The following is a 23,184-nucleotide window of genomic DNA, read 5'->3' as shown; positions in this document are numbered from 1 at the left end:
TTTTCACTGCTACAAAACAGCACATCATTTCTAATGAATGAAACTGCACACTAATACTAGTGTCCTCCTTTTGCCATCATCTATGTGACTTTTTAAAAACTTTTAACTTATTGAGAGTCATTTGCTAGGTCAGATAGGTGCTAGATGCGCCGAAACAGCACATAATTTCTTCCATATTTTCACACTTTAGATAGGCCTGTAGTAGCAGACAGCCTTAGCGATGACTTTCCTGACCATGGGCAGGGTGAGGTCCCCCATCAGGGTGATGTCCTCTGGACTGAAGACTCCAGAAGAACACTGCAACAGGGCCGGCAGCTACAGGACACAAAAGAGCTGGGTTTTATATAAAGATATATGCCACAAAATATGTTTAAATGGTATTGGAAGGCGGACCCCATCCCCCTCCCTCCACTACCTTTTACCTCCGCAACCAAAGTCAGGTACCATTTTTAGACCTGAGTGGAGTGAGGAAAGTTGTGTAAATTGCCTAACCCAAGGGTACTTCACAACATCCTAACAGTTATGCCAACACAATGGCCGCATTAAAGTATGGAACATTTCATTCATAAACTTAAACACAACTTGAAATATCACTTTCTAAATCTTGATTGGACCATGTTTGAATCTCTGCATTTCATTTTTGGCTGAATACCTATCATAAAGAGCTTACCATAGAGAAAGGCATGAACTGTAGTATAGCCTTGCTAGCCTGTTCCCCTGTCCTCACCGACTCCTGTACGAATGACACCACGAACGCGGTATGCGGTCCCACAGAGCTGTCCGTCAAAACATCCTGGAACAGCTGGAACAACCGAACTGTGGGCCAACACAAGATTCAAGGTTAAGAAAACATAAGATATGTCAAAAATGTCTGAGGTAAGGTCTTCTGTATTGGTCTTAGGACATGTTGATTTTACCATATGGATGACATCCTCTGGGAACCCCAAAACTGATGCGAGCATACGAAATAAAAAGTTTGGCAAAATAAAAAGAAGTTACCTTCATTCTGAAATCTAAGTGGTCAGGAAGGTTGAACAAAAAGCACAAAGAGTATGGTGTGCGAGACAACTGTACATATTCTTCGTTTTTGTTCTTTAACATTTTCTTCTTTGACTTTGGAATTGACCAAGGCATTCTACGACATTTGTATCATTTCCATTTTTTTGATATTTTTTCGAAATATTTTTTCATTTTACAGCTGCTTTGAACGATTTATAGTATGGCCAAAAACTGTGGGCCACAAAACAAAACAAAACACAAGGTTAAGAAAACAACCAACTCCAGCCTGAGAGATAAGCCTGTTTTGAGAAACAATAGGACCTGTGCCTTGCCATGCTGGTATGTTGTAGTATAAACAGATAACTTTCAAGAGTTTGTTCAACAGTTGAGAAAATATGTAGCCTCCATTACCATCCATAGGGTTACAAATATCCGCCACTTTGAAAAACTGTGTGTTTGAGAGATCTCTAGTGCAGCACCCCCAAGTATGAACTGTTAAGATATACAGGAATGCATTATACTGGGGGATTGCATTGAAGATTTCTTTAGACACATTTTTTCGCCAGGTAACATGGCCTCTCCAGCTACATTTATGAGTCATGAGTTATACTGTCAGTTAGCAATTTATGAATTGTAAAACTCTTTTGCGGTGTAAAATGGTAGTATAAGTTAAGCAGATGTTGAAAGAAATCTTTTACTCACCAAGAGCATGGTTGAGGGGCTCCTTGAAGTTGACATTGCTGATTTGTGCGGCCAGCTTCGGTGCCTCGTTACTACTGTAGGAGGGCAGGTTCACTGGAATACAAGAGATTTAAATTCAATTAGAATAAACTGAAGCCTTCTACAAGACTATACAGGGCTCAAAATAGTGGTGCAGGTAAAATTGTCTGAGTCAGAAAAGTCATATCTACACCGTTCACCACATTGCAGGAAAAGGGAAATGGAGATTCAAAGACCATCCATCAAACTGGTGACCATCAGGAAGCTATTTCAACTCTTTATTTAGCATTCGAGAGGTGGTAATGATCAGGATATAGCCAAGAAAAATTCATATGCACTTCTACATGGACCTGAGTTTAGGTCTATAAGGTGCAGGTAGACATCAGAAATACCAGCACAACCCCCATTGCACCTGCACTAGCTCTGCTATTATTGATTGTGTATGGTAAAAAGATATCCAAGTCCACAACTTGTAATGTTTACACAAGGATTCAGAGCTCCCCTTGGATATGAACACTTTATTTTGATAACCTGTTTGTCAAGTTTTCTTTGCAACCACAGAAACCCTTGGGGATGAAACCCTTGAAAAGACAAATAACATAAATCATACAAAAAGTCACCACAGACTTTTCCATGTGTGGGAATGACATTCACGAAGAGTTACACTGCTATGAACTACAAAAGTACATCTGAGGACAATGACCGACAATTAAGTTTGGTTTCTATCACAATCACTCGTTCATTTCATTCAGATCCTTGTACTGTGCCTAGCAACACATAGGGAACAATGAAAAGATTTGCTTCCAGCCGAGACACCTTCAAAATGTGCACTTAAATGCATTACTTTGAATTGTATACTGAATTGTCTCTAATATTTTATTGTTGTACTTCAATGTAATTGTAATGATAAGTGGTCCGCAACATCAGCTTGGCTGCCTGGCGCTCCACTATGTATTGTCTTGTTGCAATTTTTGATAAAGAATAAAGAACAAAATTAAAGAACCTATGTTCGAGGAGGTGCCACGAACACAAAGGGGAAAGCTTAGCAACCCCTCCCTGTAAAAATATACCCTGCTACTGAAACTTGCTGCCCTATGTGCCACTAAGCCCTACAAGGGTCAGAATAAACAAACAAAGAAACAAACAAATCCTTGAGTCCTCACCTTGCATGGCAGGATTCTGGGCCTCGTTCTCAGGAGCGCTGAGCAGGATTCGTAACTTGGACGGCCTCTCGTCTTCCTTTCCGCTGCCGCTAGACGCTGGAGACACCACGTACTGGGACCAGAATAGCAAAATTTAGCTTCAAATACTTATTCAACCTTTAAAACAACAGCATAGATGAGCAAGGAGTAGCTGGGTACAATGTCATTGTCTTACATGGCAAAATCATGCTCACTTTTGAAAATTTGTGACTCATTCTGTATTTAGCAAATGAGCATAATGATTTCAAATCTCAACTCATCTAGTGTAAACTCAGGAGGGAAGGCCTTTGAAGAAATAGTCATCACTGACTGGACTTAAAAATGTATTTTTCTGAGTTGCAGCATTAGCTCACACCAATCTACTAGTATTTCCTTTGTTTACTTAAGGCCCAGGGCAATTCTGAGTGTAGTTCTGTTACACACTGCAGCTAGGTGTCACTGCTAACAGATGCCATCCCAAATGTAAAGTATTTACATAGTAATACACATAGATAGGTGAGATATCTATGAATTATCACAACACGAGTTACACTTCTCTGTCTGTTTAATTGAGTGAGTGAGTGATTGAGTGAGTAATCTTAAGAAGACTGAAGAGTCTCGCACCTCTCTGTCTGTTTCCCTGCCTCTCTTCCGACTCCTGGACTTCCCGTTGCGCCGGCGGTCGTTGGCCTGCGTCAGGAAGGCCATGGCGGTGCACTGCACGGCCAACCGGGCCAGGGCGGCTCCGCGCGGGTTGCAGAGGAGCTCCCGCTTGGAGGGGTCCAGTAGGAGAGCAGGGAGGACGTGGGATAACAGCGCAACGGCCGCAGGCTCGCTGTCAAGTTGGAACAGCGCCAGTGCCACGTTTACTGAAAAAGTCAAAAGCACAAAAAGCAAGTCTTAAAAGCAAGAAAAATGTAGTAAAAAGGTAAATGTAGTCCCATAGTCCTTTTTAGGTTGTAGGGGAAGTAGGTTATCTACTGTGTCTAGAGCTATTCTTCTACTGGTCATGAAAGAAAAGACAGTCACTTCATTGTATGTACAGTATTAACAGGTTCATTGTACCGGGGAAATTCCCCTATCTCTTTTCGACAAGCACAATGAATAGTAGACCACGGCTTAAAGTCCCATCCTAAGGACTGCAACCCTTTCCAGTAGTGTGCATCTAGGGTGAGCGACGCAGCCGGGATCGAACTCACCGCTTCTAATTCCAAAGGAAGGGCCGCTAACCACTGGACTATGCACACTACCAGTGACTTTCCACTCACCAGACTGAATGAGATCCTCCCTTCTACTGCACTTGAGGATCTCCTTGACGGCACAGTGGCAGAACCAGGGCGCTCCCCCGATGCTCAGCATGTTGTCGGCAGAACAGATCCCCCTGCCATCCACCCAGCCCTGCTGCATGGCACGGCTAAACACTCCTGGAACAAACAAATGTATGTCTACACATAGCTAGTACATAAAACTTTTCACTGTGATTTTGTGTTCACGGTTTTCGTGTTGACTTCTTCATCACAAACTTAAAACAGGCTAGGTGTTTTCATTACTATACACTCAGTATGTGACGATAGTGCTACAGCGAACTTAAGGCCACTGTGAACAGTCCATTTTCTCCTTACAACAAAATAAAATAACTGCGAACAATTAAAACATTACCTCAATCCAGTAAAATCTACCTCACATATCAAGAAAAATATCAAACAGTCAAATTTTTGATGTTATCCATACTAAAGTTAACTCTACTTGTAAGGTAGATTCATGAAGATCACGACCAGCTCTGTATACACCTGTCTCTTTAGTCTCACCCGTGTACACCTGCCTGCCCGTCTCCGCCCCTCCCTGGCCTCCCCAGTTAACCTGTGCTCTCACCTGTATATACCTGCGCTCTCACCTGAATACACCTGCCTGCCCGTCTCCGCCCCTCCCGTCCCCTCCCTGGCCTCCCCAGATAACCTGGAGGACTTGTCTCTATAGTCTCACCTGTATACACCTGTGCTCTCACCTGTATACACCTGCCTGCCCGTCTCCGCCCCTCCCATCCCCTCTCGGGCCTCCCCAGATAACCTGGAGGACTTGGCCGACAGCAGGTCTCCACTGATCTTCTTTATGATGTGGATCATCAGACTCGACCTGTGCAGCATGAATGGATGGATGAACTTAATTGCTCGACAATCATACACGGTACAATGGCCGGCTATCAGCAACTCAACATGGGGCGGTTGAAAAATATGTTGGGGAGGCGTATAAGAATCAAGCTGAAGCCATTCTTTAACTATTAGAGATATCATTGAACTTTATCTAGTCTATCAGCAAAATTTGTCCCTCAAAACAAACTTAAGGAAATAGCATTTCAGAGGGTCAAGATTTTAAAATTTTCCTGGGGGAGCATGCCCCAGACCCCCTACAATAATAGCAACTCTGGTGTCATGCCTTGTGCCTACGGCACTCAACAGGGTGAAATTTCCTGCCACCGCCTCTGTGTAATGATTCACATAAAGCTCAGTGGGCCATATGTAGAAGTCTACAGGTTTGACTGAGTGTACAGTTTTTAACATGACATTCCCCCACCTTTTACTATACTATGACATCGTGGGATCCCATTGTATGGGGGACAAGCTCCAGTGATGTTATGAGAATCTTATGTTCTAAAAAGATAAAAGTTGTAGCCAGAGACAACAGAGTCTATCCAAAGCTTGGATTAATGTCCTTTTGGTTGTGTTATGAGAACCTCATTCCCCCATGCCAATACAATAACATTATACAGCTTTACAGTTACATGTTTACTATTACAGTAAATACAGCATTTAACATGACATTCCCCCACCTCTCATTATACTGATTCATGGTGGGGTCCCCCTGTATGGGGGACAGCATGTGCTTCAGGTTTGACTGTACAGTACATGTATCTACATGGTGATGTAACATGAAAATCCCCCACCTCTCATTATACTGATTCATGGTGGGGTCCCCCTGTATGGGAGACAGCATGTGTTTCATCCATTTTGGATGCTGTACGGTCACTATGTGGGCCTTGCGTAGAGGGTAGAGATGATCACTTCTACAAGTTTGACTGTACAGTATGTAATATGAAATTTTCCCCACCTCTCATTATACTGATTCATGGTGGGATCCCCCTGTATGGGGGACAGCATGTGTTTCAGCAGCTTGAGCGGTTTCTCCCTCTCCGGCGCGGTGAGCCCCTGCATGTAGCTGCACAGCCAGGCCGCGATGCACACCGGCAGGCAGCACATGTGCCGTTTGATGTTGTCACAGAATTTCTGCACAATAGAAACAAGAAAATAGCAGCGGAAGGACAAAGATACAAATTCTGGAACTTCTGCTGCAGTACCTAGGTCACACAGTAGGGGCCCAAAATCGACCTTGACCTCCGTCTTTCGAAGACCTTTATCATCAGAATTTTTGCACAGACTGTGCAAAGAATTTGAAAGGAATCTAGTGGCTGATGACGGAAATGCAAGAAAAGCTAACTATCACAACAGAGAAGTTTTATCTTGTGATAAATATTATGGCGTTTGAAGTTGTCACTGAATTTCTGCAGAGTACAGATATTTTGTGAGGCTCTTGTGTGAGGACACCTAGTGGCTGATAGAGGAACTGCAACCAAAGACTTTGTCCTTCAAAGCTTCAATTTTGCCATTTGAACCTAAAGAAGGCTGTGGTAGAGATTGTACAGCATCAGCGCTCAGCGCTCCGTTCTCCCAGGCCGTCAGAATCTCCTGGATAGTGAAGGTGGTAGTGCAATGCGGCTTCGCTACGGCTCACGTTTTTGGCCAAGCACACTGGGTCACCCCTACTCTTCTCGATAAGTGTGTTGGGTTCTTTAACGTGCCATGATAAGCCCTTATAATTGGTCCATTCTTGTCCAATTAGAAAGCTTAAATGAATGATAAGCCCTTGTGATTGGTCCATTCTTATCCAATCAGGAAGCTTAAATGAATGATAAGCCCTTGTGATTGGTCCTCACCTGTACAGCATCAGCGCTCAGCGCTCCGTTCTCCCAGGCCGTCAGGATCTCCTGGATAGCGAACGGGATGTTTGTGCAGACGTCCTGCCATCTCTGCAGGCTGAATAGGGAATTTTAAGTAAGAAATTATCAGATAACTGCATTGTCTTCTTATTTAGATCCTGACTATTCCACAGCTTTGACATATTCAATCGGCCATTTGGACCCACATTCAAGAAGTAAGAATCTATCACAAAACTGAATGTCTTTTTATCTGATTCCAGATAATAACACTGACATGACATGTTCAAGCAGCCATTTTTATGAGAACAGACTCGTAAGACAAGTCCTATTCTTATGACAAGGCAATGTTATCTTTGCAGGCTGGACAGAAAAGTAAGAAACTGCATTGTCTTCTTATTTGATCCTGACTATTCCACAGCTTTGACAGATTCAATCACTGCCATTTGGTCCCACATTCAAGAATCAAATCCTACAGGCATGACAAGGCAATGTTATGGTAATAAAATCTCAAATAAACTAACTTAATTTGGCTAGGTCAAGTGTGACAAAGCCGTTGTAGCAACACACAAACCATAATTACATAACTCCGGATCCTACCAGCCCTTAGATCAAAACAGTCATTCTCAATGGTGATAGAAAAATTATCCAGGATCCCATTCTGTCTTGCATCCCTTGGTGATTCTATGGTGCTATGTTTTCAAGGGTCAAGACTAAGGGATGTTGGGTGAGGAAGACAAGCCATTTTGTTATCCATTCTGTGATCTGGGATCCCACCTGGTCTTGATCTCCTGTCCTGAGTTGATCTGGGTGAGGAGACTCTCGACACGGGCGGGGTCGGGATGCGCCATGTTCTCCACGGGGCGACACTTCTGGTCGATGGGCAGACACTGCCCCACCCACGTCTCAAAAAATGGTTCGTTCCCTGCGCCAGCACTGGTGGTGCACACAATCTGTGGTGGAGAATTTTGCAATTCAATTACTGAAAAGTTAAAGGTAGCCTCTTTTTAAAACCGTAGAGGCAGTGAGTTGTTATCCACTGTGTCTAGGCATGGCATTGGAAGGCGGAGCACAACCCTCTCCTTCCACCACCTTTACCTCCCAAAACAGTTATATATTTTTCAAATCAGAGAACAAATGAAATTGTTTAATATGTCCTAACTGTAACTTACCTCAGTACCATACATGACGCAGATGTACCCCAGCATGAGGAAGGAGATGTCAAACAACACTGCTCGACTCAGGGACACTTTACCTGGAAAATACATGGTTCACAATTATACAAATATAACATGGAGATAGCAACAAAGCAAATATGTTTTGGGGAGACAGCTAGCAGAGGTGAGAGATCACCTGTTTTGTCTCCCCCTCCATTTTTGTAATGGATGAGTCTAATAAATAAATAAATGTGTAAACATATGCAGTTAAGTTACTAAGAGTAGAAACTCGTTTCTTGTTAGAAAAACAATGCTGTTAGTCTTGAAGCTTTCGCAATGGTTTTATTTTTGGGGATTTCTTGGTGTAATGCAGAATTGTTTCAACCACAAATTCAACACTGCGAAACCCCAATTTCCCCCCCTACCACGAAAGAAAGCAGTTGTTCACAACGTGCAGAGGATACTCACTTCCCTCCCCACTGGAATGCTTTGCAAATTCATTAAACCTGAAAAGGGAAAGAAACACAATATGGATTAACTAGCAGAAGGCATAGCTCAGAATTTATCAATTAAGTCAATTTTCCCTCTTCTTGGAACAGCGTTTTGGCAAAAGCGCACTTCTCCTGAAATTTTGGGCATAAATCATTTTTCAGTAAATTATGAACAAGTGGGGTCTCAGTCCAGATGGACAGACGGCATGTGACTGCAGGCAGGAGCAGACAATGGAACACCTCCTCGTCTGTCCCCTCCTGCCTGAGCCATGCAACAGAGAGGACCTTGAAGCCCTGACCCCACGAGGAATTGCAGTAGCGGAATATTGGAGAGGGAGCGTGTAGCAGGCAGAAGCGGTGACACGAGAAGAAGAAGAAGAAGTAAATTTCTACTTACTTGATAAGTCTGCTAGCAAACATGTGTGGGTTCCTATAGTTACTACTTACTTGATCAGCCTGCTGGCGAACATGTGCAGTTTGCCAGTAGTTGCTGCTGCAGCTGTGATCAACTCAAAACTCTTCCCAGACATCATGTGACCCAGAACACCCAGGATCATGTCCTGGTTCTTAGAGTAGTCCGCTTCCATGGTCTGGGAGGACAGAAGAATACATTGTCAAGTATGGAAGTACAGTCAAACCTGCCCAAGAAGACCACTCAGGGGACTGATAAAATCTGGACAGGTGGTCATCATAGACAGGATTCTCAATTCTTGTGTCAATGGCTTGTCTCATTCCCATAACTGTAATGTATCTTCCTTGTACCAATATTCCTACATGGTTTCATTCAAGAAAGAGACTTTCTAAATACACTCTACAAAAAACACAATACAGATGCCTCGAAGCAGTTGAATGGCATTAACACCACCAATACCATTCTGACATATTGATAAAACAATACTGTCTATATTGTATAAAATTTCTGACTACTGATGAAACCATATAACTTCAGAAGCAAGTAATGCCTTAGTCACATTTGGCTCATAATCAGAAGGGTATCATGTACATGTACATTGAAGGAACTGATTTTCATACCTTGATGATATTTGTGACAGTTGGCTCTGCCCTCAGAATGAGCGTAGGGTTGGGCTGGGAGGGGGGAGGGTCCTGTTTAGTCTTCAGATTCTTCCTGTCAATGGCCCTGGGGAAAAGGGATTGAAAAAGAGGCATGTCTAGCTGTTGTACTGTGGTGACCTCTTCTCTATGTAGCATTATGAATTAGTAGGTACTAAAAGTTTACACTTTGTCAAACTTTCAAAGTAACAGTAAGTTAAGTTAAGTTTCTTTGTTAAGCTTCTGTAAAGTCATTCATTTTTGTGGGGCCTTACTCTTGCCATAAAAGGAGATTTTCAGTTTTTTAAGATTGCATTTGAAACGGTTCTGTAGTAATACAATGGAAATGCATATTTGCAATGTCATAAATTCACGATGGAGAGATCACTGTAAAAAAAACACAAAAATGATAAAACCACCGCAAACATTTCAAGATTTTACCTTATGAGTAGCCAGCAAGACAATAACCTACTAGGTGGCGCACCAATACAATCCAAACCTCACCTTTTGTCCAGGAGTTTCTTGGTCTGTGCATCAGCCAGGAGGTCCTTCTTTGCACATTCCTGCAGTAACTGTGCCATGATGTCACAACTATGGAACAAACAAATTATCGGTTTCAAAACTCGAATATGAATGAAAGTCAATCTGTAATGGCAATTGACATTAAAAAGATTTTATACACTACTTCCAAAGATTTTATACACTAACTCCAAAGATTTTATACACTATTTCCAAAGATTTTATACACCATTTCCGTACACAAAGTAAAGCGCTTACCAACTTGAGAGTGATCAGATAACGGGCCAAAAGCTTGTTGGTAAGATCGTTACTTGGTGTGGGCTAAACAACAGGTTTATGACTGTAAATTGAGGGAATTCTTGGAATAGTTGTAGTCAAAAAACACATCTGTCTTATGATCTAAAAGGTTACCAATAGATCAATTGTCAATATGGTTGGTTTTGTGACTGTTAGAAGCAGACTTAAGCTAACAAACAAGAGTGTATTCCAGGCTACGTTTTGACTCACTGAAAATCCAATGATGCTGCATCTTAAGTAAAGTATGACAAAAAGAAGTATTTTCGTCACTCACTTGTTCTTGACATCAGCCTTGTCAATCAGAGGCTGTAGTCTCAGCAGGAGTTCGAACCCTTGGTAAATCTCCTCTCTACCATCCTGTTAGGTCAACAACACAGGAAGGCATTCTCGTTAGCACCATCTAGCAACCCGTAAAAGAACTGCAGACTACCTGGGTCACAATCAATACTAAACATTGTTTGAATCATACAGGTTATAACTAAACTAAATCAAGGGGGTACAATTTATGTACATTCAGTGCATTCTACGTGCAAGTAAAATTCACAGTAAAATTGTGTGGGACAATTGAAGTAACCTCTTTTACCTTTCCTTCTTGGGTGAAAGTTTTCAACCTCTGGAAAATCTGAGGAATCTGGAAAAACAGATGAAAAGAAAATAGCATGTATCAACATTGCAACAGTATAAAACCTCCTTGATCCATGTCAGTATTCCTTGTCCTGACACAAAAGAAGACAATGTCCTGGGAAAGGTTGCCAAGACATTGTCAGAGACTGGTCCGTACCTTAAGGAATGTGAAGGCCGTCCACTTGAGTTCATCGTTGGTCTCTGCCGAGTCGATCAGCCCCATGAAACATGCCTGGCACACCTGGGCATACAGGCGCGGTCTGGGGATCCTCTGTAAGGGAACAAAACAGAACATGAAATATCAAAACTAGAAGTTCCAATGCAGTGCCATAACAAGCCGCTAGGGGGCTAAAAATCTAATCACTTCAAGGTCTTATCAAGACCTACCAAGATACCATATATCAAGATAATTCACCCAGGCCTTCTGGAGTTATCCTGTTCACAGACAGACAGACAGACAGACACACACACACCGAAAGAATATCCTTCTTGGCGAAGGTAACAAATGCAATTTTCATTTCAACTTCATTTCACTAGCTAGGACAGTTGTGAAGTTGTATTCATGAATAAGACTTACTATACAGTACTATATGACATAAGGTCATATAAGAAATTCAAAATTAGATAAGAAAGCTAAAAGTGTCATTCTTTTAGTGTATTGTTTGTGAAAAGCACATCATAAAAACCATGAAACTCACATTAAGTCTTTCTATCAGAAGCAACAGCTCCACAAACAGCTGTGTGTCGCTGGTGGTGTTCAGCGTCGCCTCGATGAAAGAGAGGACAGCGATGCTCGAGTTGAGCGCTCCGTGCCCGTGAGACTGTCCCGGTGGCGACAGAGCCTTCCCGTGCGGCAGCTGTTGTAGCTGGTAGAAAGCCTGGTTTGAGGGGAGTTAGAGAGGCAATATATTAGAGAATGGTCAACATTTAGGTATCAGAAAAATCAGAAGAATTTTCCAAAACTTAAACATTGCCACTAATTTCAAACATCACTCAACCCTTAGGTAAAAACTGGAACATCCGTCAGAGCAACTTTGCAAAGGTATCAAGGCCAATATCATTTATAGACTGAATAAGAGTCAACTAGCCACTGAAAGAAAGGTAGTGACAGAGAAGACAGACGTTATGTACAGTATTTACGGGTTCATTATACCAGGGAAATTCTTCTGGCTCATTTAAAAAAGTACAACGAAGAGTGGACCACTGCTGAACGTCCCGTCGTAAGGACTGTGACCCTTTCCAGTAACTTGTAGTATGTCGGGTGAGCGACAGCAGCCGGAATTGAGATGAGTAACTTCTGTACTGCGTACCTGCTGTAGACTGTTGGCGGTGTCGCGCACTATCAGGCCGGACTGGCCCAGGTTCTGGATGGAGTCATGTAAGGTCGCCTGGAGCTGCTCCAGCTTACCCCAGCCAGCTGTCAATCAAATACAAGGAGGGGTGTCACACGACCATATAAGGTGAATTTGAACTGATGCTACCATATTAGGCAATCCTGAGCATGGTAAAACCACAAGGGATAACTTATACAGTCAAAACTACTAAAGAAAACCACTCAGGGGACTGATTAAATCCAGTCTACTAGTACATGGACAGGTGGTCACTATGTACAGGATTATCTAAGGGACCACCAAAAAGTGGTTACATTGGTTTAAGTGGTCCTTATACTGAGCCGGTCACTTCTGCTGTATTTCAAAAGTTCTGAACCAAAAAAAGTCATACATGTTACTTCATGTAGTAATTATTTCAAATATGCACACATCCTTACCTGCTTCCTCCATCCTACCCACATACAGCAGTGCCCGTGTCTGTCCGTTTCCTAACAGTTTCCCCAGCACTTCTCCTGTCACACGCAGGATGTCTGCATACTCTGTAGACTCCTTTAGCTGGAAAAACATGCAGTACGTTCAGACCTGTGTAGTGCCTAGCAAGTTTCCTTGCTGTTTCTGTAACAGAGTATATCTTTACAGGGAGGTGTTGCTAGCCTTTCCCCTTTAACGTGCTTGACGCATCTCCTTGAACACTGGATTCACATGTTACGTCCCTTCTGAATGACGGGTGCAACCCCAGTCAAGATGTCCTTACACAGCAGAAGAACGTGTTAACTTTACCTTCTCCACAGCCTGGCTGACACACCTCAGTAACCACAGGACAGTCAGGACCAAAGACTTACACAGGAGCAGACAGGAGTCTGGGGTACCCAGGCAGCTGGAGTAACAAAGGACGAAAATCATTAACAGGAAATTCATACATGAGGCTGTTAGTATATTATCATAGTCATACACAAAGACTATGTATTCTTTACAATTTGATTTTGTCATTTCACCTCCTCAACCAACTAAGTGTTAACTTGCAGACTGCAGTACAGAGGCACCTTGTGACCTGCCGTCATGTACAAGCACGTCTAACCCTTGCGAGAAATAACACACCATAAACTGGATAATGCATGAGTGAGTGTAATGGAAAGGTCCAGTGATCTAGATGTTATTTGATAAAGTATAGACCTCACATAATTGAAGATCTAGTCTAACTGCACATGTAATAATGAACAAACCAAAATGATATCTAAAGCTGTGTAGTACTGACCTAACATGGGCTGCATAACAGTTGAGGAGGTCCAACAATGTTCTGGTGCAGAGAGGTCTGGTCACGTCCTCATACTGCATGAAGGGAAAAATATACATGTACATGTATGTCTTAATTAGTCTTATCATTTTATGCACAATGCCCCCCAAACCACATACATGGCTTTGACAAGAAGTTTTAACAGCAAAAACAGCAGTCTTTTCATTTCATGTAATCCTGATGAAATATTCACATTAAGGGCAAGCAATTTGAATGAAGGAATCTAAAAAAAAATCAAACACAGATTCTGAAGTATGTTCAAAGCTCCTTGGTTGGATGTAATTACTGTTTGAAATATTCAGTTTCACTTTTTAAAACTTTTTCTCTCTCTCAATTCTCCTGTCATAAATCAGAATTTAGAACCTAAAAAGGATAGCGGGAGCTCTGCCAAAATAAAGCAATGATAACTGAATAAACAAAAGTTCCACCAAACAGTGAAATCATTACCTTCGTGAGAGCGTTGAGGAAGGCCCCATATGAGACAACCTGTGAGCTGAGGGCGTGTCGGAGGTAGGACAGGACCAGCGTGTTCGGGGTGGGGCCGACGAACGCCTGCTGGAGGATGCACTCTGAGGAAAACAAACATGACATTAGTGTGAATATTGACAATTTTGCGGTAGTCTGATGTTTGCTGTTTTTGCTGTAACCTCTCAACTGCAAACTTAAGATCACCACAAAAATGCTTGTTGTGTGTTTTCTTCTTGAGTATACTCTTTTAAAAATACTGGCAATACAATATGGTGACAGGTTAATTAATTAGACACTATGCAGAACAACTTCAAGAATCCATGCTTGTGTACAAGTGATCACGATGATAATTTAGATATCAATTAATAATCCAAGGGGCCAGTTTCTGGCCTGAGCACATAGGCAAGGTAATAATCCAATCTGCTAACATCTTTTTACCTGATGTCGAATACCCCAGATGTAAACAAAAACAGTGATCGCTCGTATATGATATCCTATGTTTATTTTTATAATCCAGCTCAATCAAGACATCGCGTCCATACCTGCGAGTTGATACTGGTCCATAGACCCGCCTGGAAAAGCTTGCTTCAGGTTGACGCTCCACTGCAGCTCCGTCCACCTGAGAAAGGGTTTTAAACAGTACATGTACTTCACTTTCACTTTATTTGGTCAACCTGAACAACAGTGACAGTTGCTTCAGAATTGAGACATTCAAAGCCTACTAGTACTGAAGAACGTAAAAAGTATAATAAGAGTAAGGTAGACAAATATCATTTGTTGATTTCTAGCACAGAGAGGGAAGAAAGCACAAAGCTCTAAGATGGAGGCCTAGGTGGTCGTCTAGATCTCAACAGAAAGAAGAAGTGACCAGCAGAAGCCGACGAGACAAGACATGGTCTCAAGGTGCTGTCTCTGCTTCATGGGTCCTTGTTCTTGATCAGGTACTGAACAACACCCCTTAGTTGGGGTAAAGCGCTCAGGTTACATCTTCACTGGTATACTGTGGGAAAGAAAGCCCTGCAAGTGCAATGTTGTTGTTGTTGTTGTTGTCCTTTTTTAACGTCTATTATATCGCTAGACGTGGTCTCTTGGTGCTGTGTTACGCTTGGTTCAGATACGAGGCTGATGTCTCTCTAGGTGTTTAACTCTTGGTCGCTTGTGCTTGCGTGCTGCTGGAGGTGTTTCTAGGAGAGCACATCGAGTCTGTGCGTGCTCTCAATGTACCGGGAGAGAGCTTAATAAAGTACATCTGCTTGTTGATTGTCTCGGAAAGGTCTTCTCTCATCCCGGCTAGAGTGACGATATCCGTTATATGTTATATGTTCAGTCGCCGCGCCGTAGCTAAAAATTATCCTCATAATACTATACAGCAAACAAAACAACAACAACAACAATCACCTTTCCCGCCACGCCCGCAGTAGGAAGCTCTTGATGCTCGCCCTCCCGTTCATGTTGATGCTCCTCGCCGAACCCTGCCTCGTCCCGGAATCCCCAGCGCGGTTCATGTCGCATAAAATTTACAAAAATCCAACAATATCTTTAGGAAAACCCGCTCATTTGTATGGGCGCCGCCATTTTGAATGAGAAAACAGGCTCAGAATGTAAAACGCAGTTTGATTGGTCAATTTCTGAAAGATCGCCCAGCTCATCCAATAAAAATGATTGTAGCAATAGTAGTCATACGCGTAGAGGGTGAAGGGAATTTCTCCATTATTCCAGCCAGCTGATTGGTTAGTTGCAGACCAGACTCAGAATGAGGAGGATGTGAGAGGGGGAAGAGAAGAAAGAGCTGAAGGAGGAAAAGTCACGTCTGTAGCCATGGCAACAGGTCCAAGGAAGGATGAGGTTGAACGCCAGGTGCGTAAGATCACAGTTATCCTTTTCCAGTCCAGAGTAGAGTAGGGTAGAGTAGAGTAGAGTAGAGTAGAGTAGAGTAGAGTAGAGTAGAGTAGAGTAGAGTAGAGTAGAGTAGAGTAGAGTAGAGTAGAGTAGAGTAACAGGGTAGAAACTGAGTACATTAGAGTAGAGTAGAGTAGAGTAGAGTAGACTAGAGTAGAGTAGACTAGAGTAGAGTCACAGAGTAACGTTAGAGACTGAGTACATTAGTGATGATTAGACTAGTCACAGACAGAGTAGAGTCACAGAGTAGAGTCACAGAGTAGAGTAGAGCAGAGCAGAGCAGAGCAGAGTATAGAAGATTACTAGTAATATGGTACTAGTAGTGTAAGTAGTGGTGCGGATCGGTCCGGCCGGACCGGTTCCGGACTTGTAAAACGTTTAGGTTCAAGTCCAAAAAAACCTAAACGTCTGGAAACAAGTCCGGACTTGAAAAAAAAATCTCTCACTTATACACTCCTTTTTGTTTCAAACCATCTTAAACCTTCCTTAGATCGTGAAATTTGCACTAGAAAAATATGAAAACATTGCTGTTTTTGTGTTTATAACTGAACCTTTGTGTTAATTACTGACTGTATATAATTCCGTATATATAGTTTTCAAATTACATGTAAAATATCTGCCAATTTGCAATGTTACATGTAACACGAAAAAAATATTCCAAAATTATTGTTCAGGTCCGGACTTTCAAGTCCGGACCTGAACCTAAACCTCTGGACTCGAGTCCGAACCTAAACCTAAACTCGGGTTTCGATCTGCACCACTAATTGTAAGAGTAGAATAGAGTGCTAGTAGTACCGGTAGTAGTAGAGTAGTGTAGAGCAGTGTGAGATTAGAGTTACTCAGTAGATCTAGAGTAATGTAGTGTAGAGTAGAATAGAGTAGAGTCAACCTTAAAGAGTAGGAGTTTTTTAGGGGCCAGTTTTAAATCATAGACAGCTAAATTCCTAAGAAGTACAGATAGCTGACAAAAAACACACTTGTAGGTTGATGGTTGAGTTCAGTGCGCACAGCTATTTTTAAACGCTTGTTCTGTTTGTATATTTTTGCAGATGAATGAACAGACTGTCCTTGAAATTGAGCTGAGAACAGTCAAGCAGGACAAGGTAAACTATTCTATATAAAGCACTAGTATGTTATACTTCAATCACTATTGGTTATACTAAATATCTAGCTTGTTTATGTTTAGAATGGGGTATCATAAAGGTAGTTAAAAGGAAAGTTCATGATCAGAATGTGTCATTTTATATTTATGGAAAAATGGCCATAACAACATTGTGTGAATTAAAGACTTGTGTGAGAAAGTGATTTAAATCCTGTGTGTTTTCATTACCAGAGAGTTTACAAGCAGCAGCAGAACAGCAATGTGTTCTTCAGAGAAGACAAGACCAAGTTACTTAGTGAATGTAAAAGTAAGTCACATCCTCACATGTAACTGGAGTTCAGAAAATATAACATCCTAGAGAGAGATGTCTAGATCTACAGCCGCCATGTATCGTATTAGTTGATGTCCATGATGTTTGATACTTCTTCACAATGGGACCGAAAAAGAGATATACATCGAAATCCACCAGCCATTTAGGTAACTGAAGAGACCTAAAGATTAAAGAATAAATAAATAAATTTCTGAACAGAGACGGGGTGGCACAAGATATGTTTTTGAGCCACCATCCAAAATATGAATCTGGCCCATGTTCTAGAAGTAGTGGAGTCATTTTCTTGAAATGGACTGGTGCTATTGTGAAGTGTTGGAAGCTAGAGAGCATAAGAATCATTTTCATAATAAATTCTACTTACACAGAGGAACTTTTAGGCTGAAAATTGTTTTCTATGTTGTTGTTTTTAAAAATTTTTTTTTACATTTCACAAAATGAACAACACAATAATAGAAACCAAGAGAAAAACAAAGCACAGGAATATAACATAAACCACGGATCCAAAACAATAAGTAAAGGTGGAACAGAAATGAGCTATAAGTAATGTCCATAAAAATAATGATAACAGTATCATTGGCAAATAAATATAACAAAATCAATATCAACCAAAGATTACAGAACATTGAAATCAAACAGAACATATGTTGACAAATGAAATAGGAAAAGTCAATATCAACAAAACTATCAGAACAAGAATAACAAAAAGAACCAATAGTGACTGATCAGTGGCAAATAAATATGTTTTCTTTGTTGCAGAAACGATGGATGAACTCAGGAAGGAGTACCAAGAAATACAACAAGACGCAGAAAGATGAAAGACAACCCTTTAAAGGACACTGTAGGGTTTTATATTTAAAGGATGTGCATTGTTGTCATTGTAACAATTCCCTCATTTGATACCACATCATCTTGTGATCACTACTATGTAAAAGTGTAAGTTACAATGTGTACTCAAGTGAATTTCACAGCTTATCTGGTATACTATTAAATTTCAACAAGCTTGAGTCATATTACAATATTTTATTAAGATGCCACATCGCAATAATAGAGCGACAAGATATGATGATGAACTGCCAATACACGTCTCTGATATCACAGCAAAGGAAGCACTGCTGATTTTGTGGACCACGTATTTACAACAAAAGTAGTCTGTCTATAAAGGCATTTCCAAATGACATCAAATATACAGAAACATGTGTAGATAGCCTGCATTGTGAAGATCTCTTTATTGCATATTTTTACTGTGAAATACATGATCATACATGTAAAGCCATCGTTGTCTGCTAACCTATCACTGAGTTTGCCTACATATGGAGTATTAAATAGCAAGCTCATGTTGAAATACCAACAACTTACAACAAGCTATTAGTTGTATATTTGTGAATACACTAACTGTATATTATCAGATATGTCAGCTAACAGACTGTGATATATATAGCTCTACAATAGCACACTTACTCATATTCACACTGTTCACAAATAAGAATTCCTCCAACAAATTTGTCTGATAAATAATCGATATAAAAATGTATGATGTGTAAAAGACAAAAGTGAGAAATACTAGAAATACAACTGCAGATTGAATGAAATACAATACACACATTGTACACAAATCAATACACTCTCACATATAACATAGCCTTATAAACTAGAAACTGTGAAATATTTAATAATCTCAGCAAGACACTTGAATCCCATATCTACAGTATCTGATAGATAAAAACTTAAAATCCTTAACTTTAACCCTGCCGTGAGCTTATTCACACTTTGCATCACTCAGACTTTCAATAAAAGTTACGGATAGGGTTACGGTATTTTTTTTACACTGCATTGACTGCAATAGACCACCAAACTACTTACAAATAAGTAACAATTCATTTAAACTAATCTAATGCATAATTGCATAATTATGATTGAAAAACAAACTTGATACAGAAAATATCAAAATGGCAATCCAACAAACATCAAAAACACCTGAGTTACAAATCTGCAACAAAAAATTCCACTGCTTCTTAGAATACATCAGTTTCCATGTTAATCCTTTATACAGATGTGTTCTTTTTCTATCCTGCATGTTGGTTCACACTTTGTAGTACACAAAATCAGGATCATTGTGCCATACGAAAAAAAAGCTGGTCAAAATAAAATCATGTTTCACACAGTGCTACTCTTGCATACTTGTAGCTAGGGGACTCACTTAAAATTTATAAGCTCAGTAACAATAGTACACTTATAAAGCAGGCTTTTGCCACGATCAGTAGCTATGACCTAGTTTAATACATTCATCTCATGATGGCCTGTTGCCAGCATTTGTGGATAAGTGCCTACAAAGTACACACCGATTTCACCAGGGTAACAACCAAGCTGCGACCTAAAATTTGACTCCACGAATTGTACAGATGGAAAGCGAATCTTTATACGTTTTGTACATTTTGCTTTCTTTTCTGTCATGCTTTCAAATTTTGTAGGATATTCCAATTATGAAGTCAAGGATCGCATAAATACAATAATTATTAAGGTTGCAGCGAGATCACAGCATGATCGCTGTCTGGTGGGATGGGGGCCTTACTTAGTAACAGACTTGAGGGTTAATGCGCCCATTACACACAGCTCTTCCTGGGAAACTTGAAGAGGATGTTGCGCTCCATGGTGGCGACGCCCGGCGATGAGGATAGCGAGGGCCAACGCAGCTGACAGTCCATCTCAGCCTGGATCTTACCAATACAGTCTCCCCGCGCTGCCATGATAGCCTGTAGTATGATAGTACACAATAGTGATCAGTTTGGTTCTGGCTAAGTGGTGTGTAAAACTTAAGCTTGTGTTCTTCTTGTGATAGCTAAAGAAGAGTGATGGATGTTACTCGAAAAGTCCGAAAGTAATTTCCAAATCTTTTCCAGTTGTAGGGATTGGTTGATTTGTCTTTGAATAGAGCTTGTGCTAATTTAAAAGATCATTTTTGTTTACTCAGTTGCAGTGTAACCACTAAAACTTCCTCCACTTTAAGGAATACCCAGTGTCTCTTGCTACATTTTGTTTTCTCTGGTTTATTATGAAGAATCGGTTTTATTGATCCCAAGTCATCTTCTCGGGCAGCTTTGACTGTAACTCACCCTGCAAATGACTTCTGCATCCAGTTTGGTCCGAGTGCCGGTGGTCAAACACAGCTCCCTAAGTGACCAGCGCCGGTCCATCAGCTGACCGATGCCCTTCTCCGAGAAGCAGACGCCGTTGTACAGGTTCAGGTGTTTCAGAGCGTGACACGCCCCTGCCAGCTCCGCCAGTGTCTGGTCGGTTAGCTTGGACCGCTGCGTTCGACTGCACGACAGGTTCAGATGCTCCAGTAACTTGCAGTGCTTGGCGATGTGACCTGTTAGTTGGACAATAGAAATAAATTTTTTACAAGACATCGGCTTAGCTGGCCTGGGGTCCGGCCTTGTTAACTTTGGTCTGCCTCCAACAGTTGCTCTACTTTTGGATTGAGCATCTAACACACTAATTTCCAATATAAAAAAATAGAAGAAAATCTAAACTTTTTAAATGAGTCAAAACCTTCAAGTTGATATTAGGGATTGTCAATAACGAAAAATGACAGCTGTCGATCAAAAGTGAGCTCACCAATCCCTTTGTCGGTTACCAGGTAACAGCCCATGAGTGACAGGTACGTCAGCTGTCGGCAGAAGGACGCCACCTGCTGGATGGAGTCGTCGGCAACGTTGGAGCAAAACGACAGGTCCAAGTGACTCAGCACACACGGGGTGATCATACACTTCACCACCTTAGGTCTGCATTGCGCTTGGAAGCTACTTGACGACGGGCCCGCTTCGTCTATACACTGGAAGTGTCTCTCCAGTGTCTTAGGGAATATCTGCCCTGTGAAGGAAGACCCCTGAACATCCTTAGCAGGCAACTGCGAGCAGCTGCATCCGACGGAATGCTGCACCTGACAGCTGAGCCTCAGGTTAGCAAGGTAGTGGCAGGTTTCTGCCTTCAGGAACTTCAGCTTGGTGCATTTCGTCATCAGGAGGTTTAAACCTGCAGACGTGACTTTCACACACTCGGATATATTGAGGGACCGAAGCTCTCTCGAGTTGTCTGCAAGACTGAGCAGTGATTGGTCGCTGATTGAAAGACACCCGCGTACCTCGAGGTGACGGAGGTTCTTACAGGCCGCGGTAATCGCACGAACGCCGTCGTCCGTGACCCCCCAACATCCTGTGGTGTCGAGGTACTCCAGACTCGGGCACCATGAGGCAAGGACTTTCAACGCAACATCGGTGATGTTTCCTGTGCTGTGGGGTCGTAGCGCCATCCACGACTCTCCGTGTACATCAAGATGACGGAGCTCATGGCAGTTGTGCGCCACCACGCACACGCCGATGTCGGTCACGTTACGACAGTCGCTAACGTTCAGATGTGTCAGACGTTTGCAGCAGCGCGATATGACCTCCATTCCCCTGTTACTGATGTAGGTATGCGAGATGTTCAGGTGACGTAGAGCACTGCAGCTAACTGCTATAGACTGGATGCCTTCATCTGACACTCCCGTGCAGTGGGAAAGGTTCAGAGTATGGAGATTAGCTATTCCGTCAGCAAAGATGTCGTCTTCGACAAAGTCTGAGGCCTTGCAGTCAAGTTCAACGAGTTCCTTACAGTTCTTGATCAGAGACTGGTACACTGAGATGACAGAACTACGGTTCAGTACATATTGTAGTGGATCTAATCGGTTCAGCATGCTAAGCTTTCTTAGCCCTTGTAGACATGTTGGTATTGACGATAGCACTTTATACGATATGAACTGGCAGTCGAAGATGTTCAACTCTTTTATCTTGGGGCACTCTTCGCAAATCTTGAGAAAGGCTTCTCCTGCGATGTAGGTGTTGGACAAGTTCAGCTTCCTCAAGCTCTTGCAGTGCTCTGAGATGGCGTTAAACCCGAGAGCATCTATTCCCCTACACCCACTGATGTCAATCTCCTGTATGCTGTCGCCATAGTAGTGTAAGAGAGGGAGGAAGTGTTCGTTTCGCAGCTGGGAGAAGCCGGAGAAGTGCAGACGCCGCCAGAGCGTGAAGTCGTAGCTGAGGCGGTGCCACTGCTGACACGTCTGACGTAGGGCGAGGCAGACGTCGCGGTGGTCCAGGAACTGGAAGATCTGGAGGAGGAGGGGGTCGCTCAGGTCATAGATACTCATGGTTCCTGGATGGGGAAACAGAATTGTTAGTGAAAGCAATACTGTTACACCCTTACATTCTAACACCTCTACACCTCTATCCCAAATCCCTACTTTCTGAGTAAATTCTGATATCCCTATTTTTTGACACCCTTATGTCTTGACACACCCTAACCCTAACATAGGGGTGTTGAAACACAGGTGTCGGAATGTTGGGGTGTCCCCAACAATAATTAAACAAGGGGAACTGATGATTGACATCAAATCACCATTTCAATCTAAAGATGATGCGAAATATTAGGTTTGGTATCACATAAGCCATGCCATCTGGGTATGTTATTGTATGTACATGTATTAATGTCTGCTGTGATTATAAAATCAAGAAGACTATACTTGTCAGGCTTTTCATATGTTGTCATATGCGCCATGTTAGATAACTGTGTACAGCTGTTAAATATGGTCCCTGGGGGATTCAAATTACACTTATTACAACGCCAATAAAAAAGCCTCTGTTTGATGGGTCTGAAGTGTTGATGTCTGAATCTATCTAACGTCAAATGAATTAC

The 23,184-nt window shown here is 41.9% G+C and overlaps 3 protein-coding genes across 3 annotated transcripts; 1 reads left to right on the top strand and 2 right to left on the bottom strand.

Moving 5' to 3' along the window:
• Positions 1-183: 183 nt before the first annotated feature.
• Positions 184-15,724, bottom strand: LOC136447102 (mediator of RNA polymerase II transcription subunit 24-like). Its single transcript, XM_066445794.1, has 26 exons — positions 15,518-15,724; positions 14,662-14,738; positions 14,099-14,220; positions 13,613-13,686; positions 13,138-13,234; positions 12,795-12,912; positions 12,337-12,443; positions 11,725-11,904; positions 11,184-11,297; positions 10,986-11,033; positions 10,677-10,759; positions 10,091-10,177; positions 9,569-9,674; positions 8,984-9,126; positions 8,484-8,551; positions 8,061-8,143; positions 7,666-7,841; positions 6,889-6,988; positions 6,006-6,181; positions 4,906-5,033; positions 4,169-4,324; positions 3,525-3,769; positions 2,883-2,994; positions 1,702-1,794; positions 671-816; positions 184-315 (listed from the first exon to the last, which is right to left on the bottom strand). The coding sequence occupies exons 1-26, from the start codon at positions 15,622-15,624 to the stop codon at positions 187-189; spliced, it is 3,075 nt and encodes a 1,024-aa protein (XP_066301891.1). The 5' UTR covers positions 15,625-15,724; the 3' UTR covers positions 184-186.
• Positions 15,725-15,843: 119 nt separating this feature from the next.
• On the top strand, positions 15,844-18,724 carry LOC136447990 (ASNSD1 upstream open reading frame protein-like). The gene is made up of 4 exons (XM_066447160.1): positions 15,844-15,976; positions 17,068-17,121; positions 17,352-17,427; positions 18,208-18,724. Exons 1-4 carry the CDS (start codon positions 15,938-15,940, stop codon positions 18,264-18,266), a joined length of 228 nt encoding a protein of 75 aa, XP_066303257.1. The 5' UTR covers positions 15,844-15,937; the 3' UTR covers positions 18,267-18,724.
• Positions 18,725-19,969: 1,245 nt separating this feature from the next.
• On the bottom strand, positions 19,970-22,872 carry LOC136447989 (F-box/LRR-repeat protein 7-like). Its single transcript, XM_066447159.1, has 3 exons — positions 21,067-22,872; positions 20,562-20,818; positions 19,970-20,201 (listed from the first exon to the last, which is right to left on the bottom strand). The coding sequence occupies exons 1-3, from the start codon at positions 22,637-22,639 to the stop codon at positions 20,052-20,054; spliced, it is 1,980 nt and encodes a 659-aa protein (XP_066303256.1). The 5' UTR covers positions 22,640-22,872; the 3' UTR covers positions 19,970-20,051.
• Positions 22,873-23,184: the final 312 nt, after the last annotated feature.

The sequence above is a fragment of the Branchiostoma lanceolatum genome, chromosome 13 (assembly GCF_035083965.1).
Source record: "Branchiostoma lanceolatum isolate klBraLanc5 chromosome 13, klBraLanc5.hap2, whole genome shotgun sequence".
NCBI lineage: Eukaryota > Metazoa > Chordata > Leptocardii > Amphioxiformes > Branchiostomatidae > Branchiostoma > Branchiostoma lanceolatum.
The sequence above is the reverse complement of the archived record's forward strand: the minus strand, read 5'-3'. Positions and strand labels throughout refer to the sequence as shown.

Coding starts and splice junctions, on each gene's coding strand:
- LOC136447989 (XM_066447159.1), bottom strand. CDS start 22,639: ATGAGTATCTATGACCTGAGCGACCCCCTCCTCCTCCAGATCTTCCAG. Junction 20,819..21,066: donor GGTAACCGACAAAGGGATTG/GTGAGCTCACTT, acceptor TCCAACTAACAG/GTCACATCGCCAAGCACTGC. Junction 20,202..20,561: donor ATGCAGAAGTCATTTGCAGG/GTGAGTTACAGT, acceptor ATCATACTACAG/GCTATCATGGCAGCGCGGGG.
- LOC136447990 (XM_066447160.1), top strand. CDS start 15,938: ATGGCAACAGGTCCAAGGAAGGATGAGGTTGAACGCCAG. Junction 17,122..17,351: donor GAACAGTCAAGCAGGACAAG/GTAAACTATTCT, acceptor TTTCATTACCAG/AGAGTTTACAAGCAGCAGCA. Junction 17,428..18,207: donor GTTACTTAGTGAATGTAAAA/GTAAGTCACATC, acceptor TCTTTGTTGCAG/AAACGATGGATGAACTCAGG.
- LOC136447102 (XM_066445794.1), bottom strand. CDS start 15,624: ATGAACCGCGCTGGGGATTCCGGGACGAGGCAGGGTTCGGCGAGGAGC. Junction 10,760..10,985: donor CTTTCACCCAAGAAGGAAAG/GTAAAAGAGGTT, acceptor TTGACCTAACAG/GATGGTAGAGAGGAGATTTA. Junction 9,675..10,090: donor AAGAAACTCCTGGACAAAAG/GTGAGGTTTGGA, acceptor CCTTTTCCCCAG/GGCCATTGACAGGAAGAATC.